We start from the raw sequence: 19,585 nt of genomic DNA on the forward strand, positions 1-19,585 counted from the left end.
TTAATAGCAGTCTTGTCAACCCGCAATGGCTGAAGGAGGAGAAGAAATTGATTTTTTTTTTTTTGCACATTTACTGTCAAAGCCATTATTGGGACGGACTATTCAAGAAAAAAAAGCTGGACATCATTAAGAAAGGCTGGACAACACCAAACAAGTAAGCCTGTCACAACATGGAACAAACATTTTCAGCACTAAATCGAATAAAAATATTTGCCAGAAATATGACAGGAAAGGCTCGACTTTCAGCATCAGCTTCGATGACGATAGAAAAAGAGGAAAGAAAGGAGGTTGGATATTGTGTCCGGGTAAGAAAGATTTTTGGTGAGCAAAATATGGCTATATTCCTCAATAAAATTTAAATTGTATGAGGTTATTTTTTATTTATTTATGTCTCGCAGCTGTATTTGCAATAAAGGTTTTATAGCCATAAAATACTTTTTGAGGTTTGGATTGATTCAGACATAGCTCAAAGCGTCGCTGGAAAATTCACGAACCACCGCTGTTTCTAAGTAAGCCCCAAAGCAAAGTTTATTTTGATCTCATTTTCTGAACCACTTTATCCTCACTAGGGTCACAGGGGTGCTGGAGCCAATCCCAGCTCCACACCAGAGGCAGGGGACACCCTAAATTGGTGGCCAGCCAATCGATCGCAGGGCACACCCATATCTAAGGGCAGTTTAGCCTGTCCAATTAGCCTACCATGTAAGATTTTGGAATGTGGGAGGAAATCAGAGTACCTGGAGGAAACCCACGTAGAACATCAAACTCCCCACAGGTAGACGTGATCGGGATTTGAACCCTTGACCCAAGAGCAATGAGGCCGATGTGCTAACCACTCGCTCTACCGGCTCACCACCGATTCAGAGTGTCCCCCGCCTCAGGCCCGGAGACATCAGAGATAGGCTGCAGCACCCCCTGCACCCGAACGAGGATTAAGAGGTTCAGAAAATGAGATGCAAGTAAACCGGCAGTCCTGTTTAACACACACTGTCATTTGTGTGAATCTGTTACTTTCTTCACTTATTCATTATTTCACGCGGATAACTCCATCAATACATTTTTTTTTGTAGTAAGGGCCACTTTCTGTTGACATTCTCCATGTATTAATGCTCATAATCGCCATGCGAACTGTGGTAGCGTTTACAAATCATTTTCTCCTACGGTTCCTGAATGCATCCCTATAAAAATGCGACGATGTAACGTGACGTATAATTTCAGCGCCCCTGAACGTGGCTTCAGCAACCAGCTAAACATTTTTTTAAAGATACGCAGTAAATTATGTGCTCATTTTCATTTTAATTAAATATTTGACATCAACATGACTGCCGCAATCATCTCCGCTTTGAGTGTGCTCACAAAGCCTCTTGGTGGTGAGTATTAAGAATTTATTCGCGTTTGAGATTCACACGGACCAAGAAGACAACTGTACCAAGACATGTTTTCGAAATTTTACTTTTTAATGTTACAGTCCTCAATGGTTTCACTGTATTTTCACCTGCATATAATTACGTACGTGGGCGGCCCAGCGCGAGTGGTTAGCGTGTCGGTCTCTCAGCTCTGGGGTCCTGGGTTCAAATCCAGGTTATGTCCATCTGTGAGGAGTTTGCGTGTTCTCCCCGGACCTGCATGGGTTGACTCCCGAGTGCTCCGGTTTCTTCCCACATTCCAAAAACATGCATGGTAGGCTGATACGACACTAAATTGCCCCTAGGTATGGGTGTGAGTGTGCATGGTTGTCCGTCTCCTTGAGCCCTGCGATCAGCTGGCTACCGATTCGGGGTGTTGTCCCCTCGCCTCTGGCCCGGAATCAGCTGGGATAGACTCCAGCAGCCTCTGCCACCCTAATGAGGATAAAGCGGTTTAGAAAATGAGATGAGATATTTATGTCCAAATTAACACTTTTGATTTGTCTACAGAGGTATCTGGATGTAATGCTGAAACCTCCAAGGAGCAGGCGCTTCTATCCGCCTTGAAGGCGAACAGAGATGTTCTCCTGGAGCGGCTGCACAGTGACAGCAATCTGCTTAGCGCTCGGAAACTGAGGGACAAAGTAGTGGTTGACGCATACTGGTATTTAAATAATACAGAGGATGTGATGTGGAGCTTTCTCCAGGAGTGTCTCATTCTGCTGGTCAGTTTAGCACGCCACCTTTCAGATGAACTTGAGCATTTCAAGCAGACACCTGCCCCCGCTACCAAACGTCACACCCATGAAATGGCTCCGCCATTGCCCCCAGATGTCCTCAGTTTCACACAGCAGAAAACAGTTGGTGCTGCCCTTCAGTTTGTGGTTTCTCTCGGGCTCTGTCCGTACTTAGCTCCAGGAGTGGGTGTGCCATTGGGTTGCAGGTCTGCATTTGGTGCAATGGTTGAAAAAATGGTATGTGGTCAACAAGCTGTTGGGGTACCACACAAGCTTCTGACAACGACAACTGTGTTGTTGCAATTGGCTGAACTGTCATCTCTTGCCACATTGCTCTTTTCCCGGCACCTTGGAGACATGATTGCGGCGCTCAGTCAGCTAGGCTATCAGCCCCAGAAGTCAAAGACAAGCGACACAAAGCATATTCAGGTAGTGTGTTTTCTCTCTTTTGAATGAGCAGTATATCCAAGCAATGTGGAATACAGCTTTTTTCATTAGATCTCATTGGTCTGTACAAAGGTTGTGTACGGTGGAGATGTGTTGTAAAATTATGATTTTTGTCCATTGCTTTTGTCAAAATACTGGTGCAATGTGAGAATTTTTTTTCTAGGACCTCAGCGAAGAGCAACGTAAAAACTGTCGGGAAGCTCTCCAAAGTCTTCTGGTAAAGGTGTATCAGCCAGTGGTCATCAAGGAACTCCTTATTTTACAAGGTGGACCCAAACAGGTATGTTTTTGTGAGAGAGACTTTACAGCACCACATCCCGAAGTCACAGAACACCAACCCAACACCGATATTTTTTTTGGACTATAAGGCCAATTTAAAACCCTATATATTTGTAAACAAAATGGACTTCTATTTCATGACAGAATCATGTTGTGGGAATGGACCAAAATTTCTGCCCAGGCATATAGTTTAAAGGCAAAGATACCAAATACTACACTTTTAAATTGTATGTTAAAGTTTGACTTTGTATACAGTAATGAATAGTACTGTATGTATTCGAGTATAACGTGCAACCGTGTATAACACACACCGATATTTTGTGACTAAAAATTGGTACCTTTTTTAGTTCATACCAAGGATCACAATGGTACTGGTAACTGCCAAATGCTGAACATGACAAAACCATTATTCACAACATATGGTATGGAAACCCAATATGAACACACTTCTCAAATGGAATTTACAATTTTAAATCCTTAAAGTCTAATTCATCATCTCCTCTCATTTATGAACCGGTTTATACTCACTAAGATCGCTTTAAAGGGTTCTGAAGGTGTTGAAGGCTCCCCCTTTTCAGGTCCTTTCTTTGTTATTAAATCCATGTAAATTCCGCTGGCTTTTTCACATGTAGTTGACTCGGTCACGCTATCTCCTGCTAACTGTTTATCTTTTATCCATAATAAGAGAAGGCTCTCAATCTCGTCATGAATGTCATTGTGAAAGAAAAGAGACACGGCAAACAAGACTAAAATCATAAACGGTCTCATGTCTTGGCCACCTGGCTTTCTCTTATCTCAAAATGTGTCTCGTATCTCGAGATAATTGTTTGCTCGAAATTTTACTCTTATCTCGAATTGCACATATGTCCCGGTGCTCGTATGTCGAGGTACCACTGTATTCATTCACATGGGGATTTCCAAAAAATAACATAGGCACAAAAAATGTATGGATATATACAGAAATAACTGTTTTAATAATAATTCATCCATTATTGTTTGTTTTCTTACTGCAAATCAGAAGGAAAAAAATAAATAGTGAATGTTAATTTGCCGACATCTACCGGTCGGTGAAAGAGTATACCAGCGCTGTAAGTCTAGTGCGGATATAAGCCGTACGTTTGATGCAGTCATTTTTTTGAGTTACAAATACAGCGTATATGCAAGAAAATACGGTAATAGTGAACTTATCTGCTTTCCCCAATTCCATGAAGTCTGTTTCAGAAGGCAGCGCCATTAATTCCAAAAACAGAACAGCCCCTGGCTGGTTGAGGCGTCTGTGTGGTCAGTTGCTGTCTGAGCGTCTGATGCAACCTAATGGGGTCCAGGCTGTGGTCAGAGCCATTCTGGAATCTGGAACAGGTAGGCGAGTGACACTTAACAGAGCCTGGCAATGGTAAACAAAAATGTCTGGCTTCAAGTCTGTGATACTTCTAATGTCCTCTAGGTGGTGAGTCAGATTGGAAAAAATGTGACAGTATTGCTAGGATTCTCACAGCATGCCCACAGCAGTCTGTATCAGCTGACACATACTATAAGCAAGTTTGTTCCCAGGTGAGTGTACACATAAACACGTAATGCTTTGATTCTGGGACTAAAAAAACCATTATTTAGTCATCTAGAAAATTTTGCAAATTTATTTGGATAGTACAATTTATTAGTTCATTCATTTTCCATGCCACTTCGATTCACAAGTTTTGGGAAGGGTGCTGAAGCTTATCCCAGCGAACCGTGGCCGGACGTTTGGCCGGCCGGACGTTTGGTGCCTTTTGGTCGCTGGTCAAATGGTGACAGAGTTTACTGTTGAAACCAGCTCTCAAAATTCTATTCATGAGAGGTTAATATGTAAGTACTGTTGAAACCAGCTCTCAAAATTCTATTCGAGAGTTTAATATTTAAATATCTACTGTTTTCAACAGTTCTTTCAACCCCTAACCCATATTAAACAGTACTTAGATATTCAACGGGGTATTGATTTCAACTGTGAGACCACTAGGCTGCCCCAGCGAGACACAATTAAAGAAATAGAATCACAAATGAAATTGTTTATGTCACTTTAAATCATCAAGAGTGTCTAAAACAAAACAATTAAAGCAGTAAATAGAAACAATGAGTGGATGAAAAACAAAAGACATGTAACGAAGAATTTGAAAGATAGGGGCAATTATGAATATGCTCTAGAAAATAATCTTGTTTTTAGCTCGCATATAAAGGAGCTCACAATCGGATCACTCTTCAGCTTTGAAGTGTACTTTCACCATCCCCATGCTATTCGATGATATAATAATGCATGTACAGGTATTTAAGGTTTGCATAAGGTCTTGTCATTTCCTAATGCATTGCTTTACCTTAAGCCAGCAGTGCCCGAACGATTACACAAAAGGGCCATAATGGGTGCAGGTTTTTGTTGCAACTGTTCCAGCACATTCAGTGAAACCCATGTGGTTTCTTCTGAAACAAGCAGTACCTGACTGCTATCAACAGTTTACATTTTCAAGGAAGCAGATAGGTAAAGAGGTGTACTCTTCATTTTTTAATGGGAACCTGCCCTATCAATTGTTTACACTTTCAAGAAAGCAGATTAGTAAAGAGGTGTCCTCTTCATTGTTTGTAATGGGAACCTGCTCTTGAGGACCGGTTTGCACACCCATGCCTTAAGCCTTGCTCTCTCTATGTCGCTATAAAAAATATTCACTACGAAAAGCAATAAAACACAATTAGAATTGCTACTAAGTCTGTACAAAAGCCCAGTACAGTGCATTTTGAGTACTACTGAATACTAGCATCGCCTTTATTTTGTACATGCACCACTTTTCAGCACTAATTCTCAACACGTCTTTTTTTTTTTTTATTTTTGTGACTAATAAGAACGCATTTTGTGTTGTAGATCCTTGAGCTCTTGCATGTGAATGACAAGCTTACAGCCCAACAGTTTCAGTGTGTGGCCACCAGGGGAGTTCTCTACTTGCTACAAGAGAAAGGTAGCTTTGCTCAGCCCTACTTGCTTGTTCCTCTGTTGGGTCCTCTCTCTCAGTGCATCACTGCTACAGGTTGGTAATAATCACACCATGTTTGACCATTTACAATATTTAATGGTATGGTTTTATATTTGATAATATGAAAAAAAAAATGCAACGCTCCGCCCAGTGCTCGTAGATATCTGTTATACACGAAAGAGATGCGGCAAAAAAGACTGTGCGCTAAAATCATAAACAGTCTCATGTCTTGGCCACCTGGCTTTCTCGTATCTCAATGTGTCCCGTATCTAGAGATAATTATTTGCTCAAAATTTTACTCGTATGTCGGGGTGCTTGTATGTCGAGGTACCACTGTATTTCAGCGGCAAAGGGCGCATTTTCAAATGCTTTATTCATTTTATGACATTAATAAATTTCCTTATCACTTATAAATTATTTGAAAAAAGGATTTTGTGTCTTTCCTCTTATCTTTTATAGAAAATTGGGACATTTTAGCTATTTTAAAGGGTTTAGTTGGTAGTTGTGTGCAATGTTCCCTCTAAGCTGCGCGCGTGCGCAATTTCGCATTACTCTCGTCTCTTCTGCGCAGCAGCAATCATATGTATTTTAAAAATTGCAATAAACTGAAATCTGTTTGTGGATTTCCAGATGTTCACTGCCAAGTTGCTGTGGAAGAACGAGCAATGACGCAATGTGTGGAGGATATTACCAAGGTGAGATCCAACAAAAGTGCCTACAGTGCACTCCTTTCACGGATGGTTTTTGGAAGAAAAATAGTTTTCTCAAACATGCACTATTCAGGCTTACGTATGAAATGATCAAATTACAAAAAACGATTAATTTCTGGAAGCTCAGCAAATGTATTTACTCTTCTCAGTTTCTAACTATCTAACGCCATGCATTGAGACAAAGGAGTGCTTGTAAATATTTCAATCTTTGTTACGTTCATAATATGTATTTCTTGTTCTAGCGTCAAACATTCCTACAAATTTTAATGTCCTTCATCTAATATTTTTCACTGGGTTTCTTGCTTTTAGATCTGGGTTGTAGGAAACACTCCGTCTGCACCTCTCCTCACAGCTTTAGAAGACGTCCTTCCAGTTCTCTTCACACTCTTCTGTTTCACCAAGCAAAACGTCTCCAATCTACGGTACAGGTTTTGTTTTCTGTACTACCACTGTGTTTTTGAAAAAACAACAGTTATAGTACTGCTATGTGTTTAGCAATAATGATGTGAAACAAACTAGTGTAGTGTACCGGTATATTAGACTAGATTAGATAACTTTATTCATCCCGTATTCGGGGAAACTTCACTGTCACAGTAGCAAGAGAATATAGACACAGGAAAATACATTTTAGACATAAATTATCTTATTCTAATGTTCCTTTTTGTAGTATTCTGATATCGACTATTGACCAATATGTTACGTGGGTTGTCATTTCTTCATGATTCACAGAGCCCAATGTCAGGATATTTTGCTGTGGTATCTGAGCCATGCAGAGACCGCTGCAGCTTTGTCACAACTCAGACAGCTCTCAGGTTTACAGAGTCAGAAGAATGATGTAGCAAGAGGCTTCTATTTCACCGCTGGAAGCAATGGTGGAGTTCAACTTAGCTGCAGAGAAGGCTGCAGGTAATGTGACTAATCCAAGATTGGCCTATAGTAATCGTTAACATGTGTTTACAGTTTTCTTTGTCTTAGTCAAGATGCGCCTCATTCGTATTGGTGTCATTTTAAAAGGTGGTAAACAATGTGTAGTTCTTGTCGTGCACTAAATAATAAACCATTGGAAAATATGGTCAAAAAATTAATTGAAAATTCTCTTGACCCAAGTCAGATTTAAATGCTAATACTTATTAGAGGTCATAAAAATTGAAAGGGCAAACTAAAACTATTAACTGCAGACCAAATATAGATGGGGATGTAGGCTGACTAACGACACATGCATTAAGTAAATGTCATGCATGGTGTGTGTGTGTGTGTGTGTGAGAGAGAGAGAGAGAGAGATTGTGTGTGTATATTTCAACAACTGCCTAAACATTCGTTAATATACCCCATTTTAAGATAATTATAGCCTAAAAACAACATAGCGGGCTGTGTCGGTGGTCAGAGATTAACAACAAAAAAAAGAAAACAGCATATATCAGTCGAACTCAAGTAGTATTCGCAGGCCCTGCCAAACTATCAAAAAAGTGTGACATATTCTGGAAAATATGGTATGTAGTATTTTCTTCTCGTCTAATCTTGTCAGACTAAATTTGTAAATCATTTTATGTTACAATCTTCGGAGACATGCTCATAGCTTTTGGTCGTTGTCTTTGTTTGTTTTGCATTCACACCGCTGCAGTGATGAGGATGATGTGCTGTTTGAAAAGCTGTCTGCGGAGCAGTGGAGGGTCGAATGTCTGATGCACCTTTTGGGTGAACTTAAAGACAGTGATCTGCCTGGAGATTTCTTCCTGGACTTGCTGAAGGTTAGAAATCCAGGTTTAAATGTTAATGATTTTGTATTATTAATAGAATAATTGTATCAATAGATTTTAACACAGGTTTAAACAAACTTTAAAAAACAATCTGTGAACAATCTGGAATACTCACATTTGGATGGTTAAATGGTATTTAAAATATTTTACACCACTTCTGGGAAATACTGGTTTTACTTATTTGTTTTTTCATTTCATTCATTTATTAAACAATATTCTTTCTTCTGGTATGCATATAAGAAAGATTGTATTGTTATTAAGAATAAAGTGATTCCTATTTAACATCTATAGTCAGGGAAACTGACAAATGAAATTCTACGGCTCCCAAAGACGGAACCATCTTGATGCTATACCATCGGGAGGGGCTCTTTGATCAAACATGGCAACTGCAAGGTCATTGGTTTTTACAGCTATTACCCATCAGTTCACTGAAGTAAAATAAACCATGGTGAAAAGGTTAACCTACAATGAGGTTTCAAGAGAAGTAACAGCTTATACTCGACTATAAAATGAAAAATGCACTGTAAGCACTCTAAAATGTAATTACGTGTTTCCAGATAACTTCTATATCTCCATGATTGTCAACACATTAATTCTGAAAAACAGATATTTGACAGTATTTTATGTCTACGAGTAGCAACCAAGTAATTAATACTACAAATACGAAATACTCTACATTAGTATTTGATTGGCAGAGTATTGTGGATGGAAGCATATTAAATATGATCCAATATGACAAAGGCCTTTGTAATATGCATTTTGACATGTTGAGAAAAGCCTGGCCAATGTAAGTTCAAAGAAGAATGAAAAAAAAGGCATTTTTTGTTTCACTAATTCTCTTTATTGCATGCTGCTGCAAACTATCAGAAATTGTAGCTAGCTTGCTGTTTCCATAAGGGTAGGCTTTGGTATGCTTTTACAGTAATACCTTGAGATACGAACTGAATGTGTTTTGGGATCGAGTATGTCAATTTACTCGTATTTCAAAACCATTTTCCCATAGAAACGAACGAAATACAAATGAACCCGTGTCCACTCGCTCAAAATTTTCCTCGTATCTCAAATTTCTCCTGTTGGGACACTCGTATGTCAAGCAAGGTATTACTGTGCCGTTTTTGTTTTTTAAAGGAAAACTTTTTGCTTAATGCTCTCTCGTCCATAAGCAGTAATTGATCCCAGGGCACCCAGAAAACTGAGCCAAACATGCGGGTTGTATTGTGTTCCTTCATTTCACAACACGCATATTGGGGGTCAGCAAATAGTTAATTTAATTTTTTTAATCTTTTTTTTTTAAATGTGTTTCTTTGTAATTTGTGCAGGAGCTAACCAGTTGGACAGTGGTAGCAGCAGAAGAAGAGGAAGAAATTGGGCAGCATTTAGACATATCTGCTATGACACTTCTTGAGCTGGAGCTCCAACAACAGGGTCATATAGAAAGACAAAGCCACACATTGGCTTTGCTTCAGGTGTTGGCCATAATGCTGGAGTCTCTTCAGCATAATGTGTTACTGAGAAGAAACATACAGGTTTGTGTAGAATTTGCTTTTCACTTGTTGACTTTGAGGATACCTCTCATTACCTTTGAACAATCTTGCTCCAGAAACTACAGTGGTACCTCGAGTTACGATCTTAATTCGTTCCGGGACTGAGCTCGTATGTCGATATTCTCGTGTCTATTCCGCAGTACTGAAGAGGAGGGTCCGCTGGGAAGTCGAATCTGGGATTCAGGAAGAGCAATGTAGTTTTTGTCCGGGCCGTAGAATAGTGGACCAGCTCTATTTCCCCCAGCGAGGTTGTTGAGGGGGGTCATGGGAGTTTGCCCAATCAGTCTACATGTGGTTTGTGGACTTGGAGAAGACATTTGACTGTTTTCCCCGGGGAGTCTTTTGAGGGGTATGTAGTATGTGGGGTTACGTCCCTGTATGACCAGTGTCACCTAGCCGCCAGTAAGACGGAGCCGTTTTCAGTGGGGGGTTTGGACTTCGGCAAGGCTTCTTCATGTCACAAATTTTATGGGAGATCATGCCACAGGACTTGTCTGCATGACTTTTTTAAAATCGTAACTTTTAGGTAAATATCCATTTTTATTAGACATTTATTCAAATGACCACCATCTTTGTGTTTGGGGGTTAGGCAGTCTCTGTAAAACATACAATTTATATCTGTGCTTTAAGGTTATGTCCTTAGTTCTCATCCTAAGTGGGTAGCTCACTTTCCTGCATATTTCTCAAATCTGTAATGCTCTCATGTTGGGTAAGAAAAGCAGATCACGTTGAGTCATGCTGTTGAAAAAAAATGACCTGGGTTCAGTTGAGGCAGACTAAAGGAAATGCTATTATAGCGTAGAACAATAGATACTGTACTTGTCAAGTAAAACTAATATATACATATACCTGGCAAGGTAAGTAAGACTGGCAGACATTGGCTTGAATATTAAGTCATGCACTCGTATATTGATATGACATCGTTTTACAAACTTTTCTATCCCCCTGACCTTTGACTATTTATTTTCATGATTTTAGATAGATTTTTCCATCATTATTTGTTTTTCTTAGCCCTTGTTAAGTAGTAATTGCTTTATTTCCTCTCCAGGTGGTCGAATTTATTGACACGCTGCTTCAGAGGGCATGCATTGGTTTGGATATGACTAATAGTGTTATTGAAAACCCAATCGAAAGCCAAACACTGAGTATGGGCATGGGCCTGGTCGCAACTCTTCTCTCTGGACCTCAGGTACACATTTCTGTGAGCAATCTATCATATTACACATGGGCTGCAGTCAGTCAAAGATAATACTTGAGCCTTTAAAATGTAGTATTTTCATTAAGTTGAATGTTTATGGTAAAAGTATTAATTAGGCATTGGTGATTTGGGTTACTTTATTTTGACTTTGTTTTTTACCACAGTGGATACAAAGCTCACCCTAACATATATTATATTGACTATTAACATGACTTAAGGATATTTCTATTGTATTATTTGGGTCTTGCATAGTACATCATTTGTATTGATAATTAGTAACATTGATTGAACAGTGATTATTCTTTCTCTACTACAAATACTCATGGTTAAACAAATGTAATGATGTGCATTAATACACCTTAAAAAGGCAATTCTCTTATACTATGCAATAAGTGACCTTAACTTCCTTAAACACCTTTTAAAATTTTCTACAATTTCACAGCTCACTGCCAACGTTTACTCCACTTTGTCAAGGCTCCTTCAGCCACTAGAGACACTCTCTGAGAAACACCCAGATGTGTTCATCCAAGAGCTGGCCTCTAATTTAAGAGCGGTCATTGCTACCCGTGGTGGCTACCGTCCAGAAGACATTGCTACCAGTGCTTCGGCAGGCTTGAGAGACAATAAGAGCCACAATCGCGCTTCAGAAAAAAGACACAAGACTGCAATAAAGGAATGGAATACTTGTCCTGCATCATCAGTCAGCAACAAATTTCAACAATCACACATCAAACAACCAACTTCCTCTTGGGGCTGTAAGGGAGGTGAAAATTTAAGTCCCCCCAAGTCCTTTTCTGATTGTCTGAACGAGGCCTGTGACATTGATGTGCCAACCAGAGCAATGGCCCTGAGGACCTTGACCCAAATGCTGCAATCCAGAGACCAAGAAACTGTTCAAGCTCAAGAGAAAGTCCTAATTGTAAGTTGTTTTTTTTTTGTTAATTTTTCATTTCAATAGCTCGGTAACAGTCCTGTTTTAGGGAAACTGTTGGTAATGAAGGCTTTGGGAGGATCTTCTGTCATTAGAAGTTTATAATGAATGGAGCTAGCTCCTCCAGGGACAACCATGGTTATCACCTTGGGACTTGTTAGTTTGGCTGAATCCTAAAAAAAAACAACTGCTTTATTATTCTATTTAATCGATCAACACTGTCAAACTGGACAGCCATTCATCATCTAGCCCAGCGCTCGAACCTTTAACTATTGATTTTTCTTGTATCGTTTTATGATTTTCAGTACCATAACCTAACTAGAGTGCATTTTGAATTATTCTATTTGATAGTGCTGTTGATTTAATACATTTATAACAGTTTTGATCTTTGATGTCTGGTTTGCAGTAAGATAAAATACAATTGTATGCATTCTTGAGTGTATAACATGTAATATCACTTTTTTGCCCTAGCTTTTCCTGGAGAACCTTGAACATGAGGACTCTTTTGTCTATCTGTCAGCTATTCAAGGTAATTTACTTTAAATGCCTAGGTGTAAATGAAATATTTGTTTATACTGCACAACATGCAACATAATAATAGGTAATGCTAAATATCAGAAATTCCTGACATGAGGACTCATAATGTATACTAATGTAGGACTTGCTTCATTGGCTGATGCCTATCCTGCAAGAATCCTGGAGAGGCTCCTAAAAAACTTTCAGCATGGCCCTTCACTCTCTACATCAAAAAAGGACCACGCCTTGGAATTTCGCCTTAAAATGGGAGAAGTCCTAATGAGGGCAAGTAGGGCTATGGGTGAGCTTAATAACATTATTACCCATATTTTCATAGTGTGTATGTCGGTGTGTGCGTGTACGTTATTTTTCCATTGGCTGATATCGATCAAGGTATGTTGTCTTTGATCCTGTGAAAACTCTGGTGTTTAATGGTTGTATAGATACATAAATTACAAATATGTACCGTATTTTCATGAATATACGGCGCATCGCATTTTAGGCCGCAGTGTCAGTAACAAGTGCTATTTCTGTTATTTTATTTTATCGTGATAACAATTTTAGCATTTGTCCATATATAAAGCGCACTGGATTATAAGACGTCCTGTCTATTTAGGAGAAAATTTAAGACTCAAGTGCGCCTTGTAGTCGTGAAAATACGGAATATATTTCTTATAAAATTTAGGTTTAAGGATGTCTGTTATGATAGGGAAAGTCCTCCTTGGTTTTCTTTGCAGATGGTAAAGCTACAGCACATCATATTCCCATTTCTTTTTTAAACCTGCAAGTTTATTGGTTATTAATCTACTATTGTTTTATCATTCTACTACCCTACATTTGAATGACTATACATTAAAAATTTCATTTGTCCTACCGATTTACTTAGAAGCTCATCCATCATACCTTTGCTAGCAATATCCATTGCTGTTTGTGGCAGTATTATATTTTCCTCCTGCAGGGGACCTGGCACCCCACCTAGGTCGACCCTTGGTATCTGTGTTCCTGAGAGGCACCAGAGACCCAGACCAAAGCGTCCGTGCCAGCAGTCTGTCTAATCTGGGAGAGTTGTGCCAGAGACTGAACTATGCTTTGGGTCCACTGACTCAAGAGGTGAGTGGAAAGAAAGGGACTGTTGCGTCCTATTTGAGACAGAGGGAGACAATTTAACATTTTTGCTATTAAAATGCCTATTATATGATACAAACATTTTTTGTGTCCATGTAGCACTGTTGTTTTAGAAGGATATTTGGGAAAATTCACTGCAGTAAAGTCTAATTTTTCTGTTGTGCAGCTGTGTTCCTGTCTCACTTCTGTGATTAAGACAGAGAAGGAAGCAGAGGTGAGGAGAGCTGCTGTCCATGTTATTACCTTGACGATCCGGGGCCTTAGTGACAAAACGACTCAGGTACAAAAATACACAGCCATTTACCGTATTTACTCGCATATAAGCCGCCCAGCGTATGAGCCGCACCCTTATAGTTGTTGAATTTTACAATCTGGAACGCATTAAGCTCGTGTGAGAAGGCTTTAATGTATTACACTAAAACTTAAAAAAAAAAAAAAAAACATGTCCTCTTTTAACTAAATTGGTACGGTGTGCAATTTGTGTCAGTGTGCTCAGGACTTCCTGGAGAGTGCACCATCTCTATTGTAATGGTATGAATATCCGTGGCCTCACATTTCTCGCAATATCTTTGACATATCAAGCAACTTCAAACACAAAACTTCATTTATTGTACCAAATGGGCATGAGTAACCAGGGTGATTGTAGAAAACTTGTTCCCATGCCTCACACTCGAGGTCAAACTTGAAAATGACCCTAAAGTAGTATCTTAAAAGTGATGATCATTGTGGTGATTGACGAATATAAAGAAAGACCCAAGTAAAGCCGACTTGCATTTCTGCTGTTATGTTATTGGCATTTTCTTCAAGATTAGGTTCTGTCTGGGTATGCCTGTGAATGGACTTTTTGCAATGGGAACGTGACAATGTTTTGGGAATGTGGGACTGTGGTGATAAGAGTGGCTAACTTTTGTTTTGACAATTTTTGAGCTTTCAGTAACCTTCCAAATGTTCATCTGAAATCAAAGTCTTTAATTCACGATAGACAATCACTCAATGTTACAATAAACAAAAAATGTAGGAGTTACAATTAAAATTGTTACAACGAAGCCCAAACTCTTTGAAGCAGATGATACATTTTGTAGAAAATCTAAAATATGACTCACAAAAAAATTAAAAATAGGTTACATGCAGTGTAACAGAGATTGGCAAATAAGTTTCATGTTTTAATCTATTGATGAAGCTGTAATGTTCCCCTGTTTGTACTTTTAGGAATGCATCTGGATGATAAAAACTTTGTGTAGGGAGATGTTGCCACTTCCGAGGCCAAAGCTAATCTTTGTTTGAAATTTACAATTATCTATACCCAAAGTTGTTCCGCGTCTATCATCAAGTGAAGCTTGGCCTTCAAATTAGTCGAACCAGACATCATTTCTTTACAGTAGCAGGTTTGGAATGGCTCGATGTGTTCTTGGTTTCTGATATGATGGAAATTCGCAAATATGACACTTAGTTCCCCTAGAAAAGTTGTTTTTTTCTTGATACATTAGATTGTTGCATTTAGAGACTTTAAAACCTTTGTCAACCATTTTCGGGAAGTGATACTGTTACCACTGTCGCAAAAATGTGTTGAGCTGTTCAGGGGGTCACTATTGGCAGGTGGATTCTGTCTTTCTTTTCTGCAATTGTACTACACTTAGTCAAATTAATCCGATTCTGTTGGATAACGTTTATATATTCAGAGTTGTAATATTTATTTGAATACCTGACTTGTATTTCCCTATGCTTACCTTCACTTCTTACTGTACTAAACATTTTTTTCATCAACTATTTTAATCTAACTTTTCTCTCCTACTTTTCATTCACATATTTATTTACTCTATCTTTTTGACCTTCATTATCCTTTATCATTACTTCCCCTGCCTCCTCAGTCACCGTTCAATCTGCTCTTACTGTTAGTTGGTTGATTGCTTCTAATTGCAAAATACCTCCTGCTATTACTGGTCTATCAACAATTTACCACACTAGTCATGTTGTTGTTAAATTGTCAGCAATACATTTTTTTTGTCAATAGGAATGTAATTGATTGATGTATCTAGCCAGTTATATACATACTGTCCACTTCCCAGCTTCAGTACATCACGTTTTTTTTATAACTATCCAAATCAAAAATCTTCATTAAAATGTGAAAAATTGTGGTAAAACACAAGCGGAAGACAGGAAAATGTTACTCAACTCTGCACCAAAGAAGAGAATGGCGGGCGCCACTTTAATCCAAAAGTAGAGATCGCTTTACCAGCTTCTGCAAGAGCATAGCATCTTTATACCCAGCTAGCTGGCTATATTAATCTATTACTCAGCACGTGCTCAGTTATTAGGTTAGGAAGTGCATAGATTACCTACTCGTAAGCATAAATTCCAAAAATTGAAGAAAAATTGCACAGTAAATAGTTCTTAATTTCATGGTGATTATGGAGACTATTTGATAGCAAACAACAAATCAGAGGAGGATTTACTGTCAAACTCAACTGGATATCTCTTCATATAGCCAATTCACTGAATGATGCACTCAAAACATTAAAAGTAGTAGTGCTTTAAAAGACATACTGTACATACAACCACACAAATTACACATAACCTGACATTACAAAATATAGCATTCCAGCTGTCCACTCATTTGTTCACATAGAAATGACTGAAAGGTAATTCTCAAAAATCCCAACCATCGCCAAATTAGAAATGTGATGAGTGGTTCAATTACAGCTTTTGGTTTGATCTTAAACCAGGCTTTGTCATTATTGAACATCTGCGCCTGTGCACCAGCTGTACACTGCTTAATGATACCCAGTGACATGGGAACAGACTCCCAACACATCACAAGGGTAAGCCAGGTGGTGATGGTCTTGTGGAAAGTCAAGGGTCATTTAGGATTACTGTGTCCCATTGTGTGTGGAAAAAAACAAATTGCAGCGGCACTTCAACATCATTCTTCTGTGGTTCCTTTCAGGTTCTCCGTGATGTTCTCTTGGACTTGTATAGAGCTCTCAAGTGGGTGGTTCGGTCTGACTCAGATGAAGTTGCTGTACTTCATGCCCAGCTGGCCCTGGAGGAGCTTGATGATGTTATGCGAAGCCTACTCTTCCCTAAGCAAAAGTTAGAGAAGAAGATAGTTGTTCTACCATAATACTTAGGTTTGTACGTACTTTTTTTTCTCCAGCATTTTTGCAATTAAGGTATTGTACTGAAAAACTGAGCATAACAGCATTTGTAGTTTTTGGGGGTAAAATAAATAATCAAATTAGAAATAAACATTCAGATTAACCTTGCTAGGCATGATTAGTAACACAATGTACTGCTAATTACATATTAGCAATTTGACAATGTCAGCATATTTCATTTTACAGTGGTACCTTGAGATATGTTGATATTCTTGCAACAGTTATGATGTAACTCGAACTTACGTTTCCTATTGAAATGAATTAAAAAATAAATTAATTCATTCCAACCATCTCAAAAAACACAAAAAAAGGATATTGGATTGGAAAATATATATCTCTTCTAATTCACCATCTGTTAACAAAGTAACACATAACTAGTGGTTTAATATTACTAAAATGTGTTTAATAGTACTAAAATAATACGGATTTAGAAGGGGGAGTAAAAGAGAGACAGACAGAGAAGGACCCGGAGGGGGGTGCTTTTTGCACGGCCACACGCTCGTTTCATAACAAACAAATTTGGATGAATTTGGGTTACAATGCAGACACACTCAAAAATAAATTTAATCTAACCTTACTCTGAACCTAATTCTAATTTTTTATTAAAGTTTGATACCTTTCTTCTCCCGGCCGGGTTGACTCTAATATTTGCCCCGCCTCCACCCTGACTTTCACTATCGATGAGCTGTTTGCTATTGTATTCCCTTCAAAATATTACGAATATGATGCGCACAAATGTCCTCCCAATAGGGGTGACTGGCTTGATCTGAGAAACGTGGAAGGTGGGATGGATGCGGAGGGGCGGCGGGAGCTTGAAGCGCACAGCGCAGGGGTTGATTATCCGTTCAATCTTGTACGGGCCCACGAAGCGGGTAAACAGCTTCCGGGACTCAGTCTTCAGGGGAAGATCGCGGGTGGACAGCCATACCTCCTGACCCACGACGTAGTTCGGTGCGGGGGCACGACGGCAGTTGGCCTGCCTTTGGGCACGGTTGGAAGCGCGCTGAAGCGCGGCGCGGCCTTCTCCCAGATACGGCCACATCTGGTCAGGTGCGCCTGGACGGAGGGCATGGCAATCTCCGCCTCCAGGGAAGGAAACAAGGGGGTTGGTAGCCTAGGGAGCACATGAAAGGGGACAGATTAGAGGAGACGTTCGGGTGGGAGTTGTGGACATACTCGATCCAGGTCAGATGTTCGCTCCAGGTGGTCGGATCGGCATAGGTGGCGCAGCGATTCGCCGCCTCCAACTGTTGGTTCGTCCATTCATGTTGACCATTTGATTGAGGGTGATATCCCGAGGAGAGGCTAGCGGTGATCTTTAGGGCAGAACAGAAAGCAGACCAGACGTGTGACGTGAATTGTGGCCCCAGGTCGGAGACCATGTCGGTCGGAATTCCATGTAGGCAGAAGACGTTGTATGAGGAGGGAGGTGGTCTCCAGGGCTGAGGGTAGTTTTCGGATGGGAATGAAGTGGGCTGCCTTGAAAAAACGATCAACGACAGTGAGTATGATGGTGTTGCCCTGGGTGCCCAGGGACTTGGGAAGGCCTGTAACAAAATCAACTGCAATATGGCACCAGGGACGGCTAGGAATCTGAAATGGGAGGAGAAGACCGGAGCTTGGCTTGTTAGAGGATTTATCGCGTTCACACACTTGGCAGGCAGGTGCGAAAGATTTCATGTCTGCCCTCAACGTCGTTCACCAAAAATGTTGGTGCAACACCGCCTGTGTGCGGGCAACCCCCGGGTGGCAAGTCAGACGGGAGGTGTGGGCCCATTCCAATATCTTGGACCGCATTGGGGTGGGAACAAATAAATCTTTTTGCGTACCTCTCCTTGGGTCCGGCTCCAGATCCTGGGCCCTCAACACCTCAGCCTCCAACCCCATCCCCATACTTGCCACCATGCAGGAGGGAGGTAGTCCGGGGACTGAAAAACGTGGGGCAGGGCATCTAACTTCCCGTTCCTGGAACCCGGGTTATAAGTCAGTGTGAAATCAAACCTACTAAAAAACATAGTCCACCTGGCCTGGTGAGGGTTTCAACCTCCGGGCCGATCTGAGGTATTCCAGGTTTTTATGATCCGTCAGAACCATTAATGGTAGGCTAGCCCCTTCCAGGTGTTGTCTCCATTCCTCCAAAACCAACTTTACTGCAAGTAGTTCCCTATCCCCAATACCATAGTTGCGTTCGGCTGGGGACAATCTTCGGGAAAAGAAGGCGCAGGGGTGCGTCTTTCTGAGGCGTCGACCTCAACCTGGAACTGCAACTTGGGATCAGAGTGGGAGAGGATGTGAGCGGGGGTAAAATTGGACTTCAGGTCACAAAATGCCGTCTCCACCGCGTCCGACCAACAGAAAGGGGGTTTAGTGGATGTTAGCGCTGTGAGAGGGGCGGCGACACGGCTATAGTTTCTTATGAAACGTCTATAGAAGTCTGCGAACCCCAAAAACCTTTGCAGCTCCCTTCTCCCCTTTGGCCTGGGCCACTGAGTCACAGCCTCCACCTTACTGGTATCCATAGGCAATCTCCCCGGCGGGCACTACGGACCCCAGAAAGGTGGTCTCTGAGACGTGAAACTCACACTTCTCAGCTTTGGCAAAAACGTGGTTCTTCAGGAGGCGTTGCAACACTAGGCGCACATGCTCGTCCAGGCTGTGTGAAAAAATCAAGATGTAATCCAAATAGACAAATACAAATCGGTCGAGCATATCCCGCAGGACGTCATTGACCAGAGACTGGAACACTCCCAGGGGATTGCGGAGACCAAAAGGCATTACCAGGTATTC

General features: G+C 40.4%; 1 protein-coding gene across 1 annotated transcript; it reads left to right on the plus strand.

Moving 5' to 3' along the window:
* Positions 1 to 1,223: 1,223 nt before the first annotated feature.
* On the plus strand, positions 1,224 to 16,993 carry tango6 (transport and golgi organization 6 homolog (Drosophila)). The gene is made up of 18 exons (XM_077709908.1): positions 1,224 to 1,370; positions 1,917 to 2,572; positions 2,754 to 2,870; positions 4,081 to 4,228; positions 4,314 to 4,420; positions 5,754 to 5,916; positions 6,493 to 6,557; positions 6,882 to 6,994; positions 7,302 to 7,478; positions 8,194 to 8,320; positions 9,649 to 9,855; positions 10,922 to 11,062; positions 11,514 to 11,990; positions 12,474 to 12,531; positions 12,661 to 12,819; positions 13,477 to 13,628; positions 13,810 to 13,923; positions 16,588 to 16,993. The coding sequence occupies exons 1-18, from the start codon at positions 1,319 to 1,321 to the stop codon at positions 16,762 to 16,764; spliced, it is 3,210 nt and encodes a 1,069-aa protein (XP_077566034.1). The 5' UTR covers positions 1,224 to 1,318; the 3' UTR covers positions 16,765 to 16,993.
* The last annotated feature ends 2,592 nt before the right edge of the window (positions 16,994 to 19,585 follow it).

Source organism: Stigmatopora nigra, chromosome 2 (assembly GCF_051989575.1).
Source record: "Stigmatopora nigra isolate UIUO_SnigA chromosome 2, RoL_Snig_1.1, whole genome shotgun sequence".
Lineage (NCBI taxonomy): Eukaryota > Metazoa > Chordata > Actinopteri > Syngnathiformes > Syngnathidae > Stigmatopora > Stigmatopora nigra.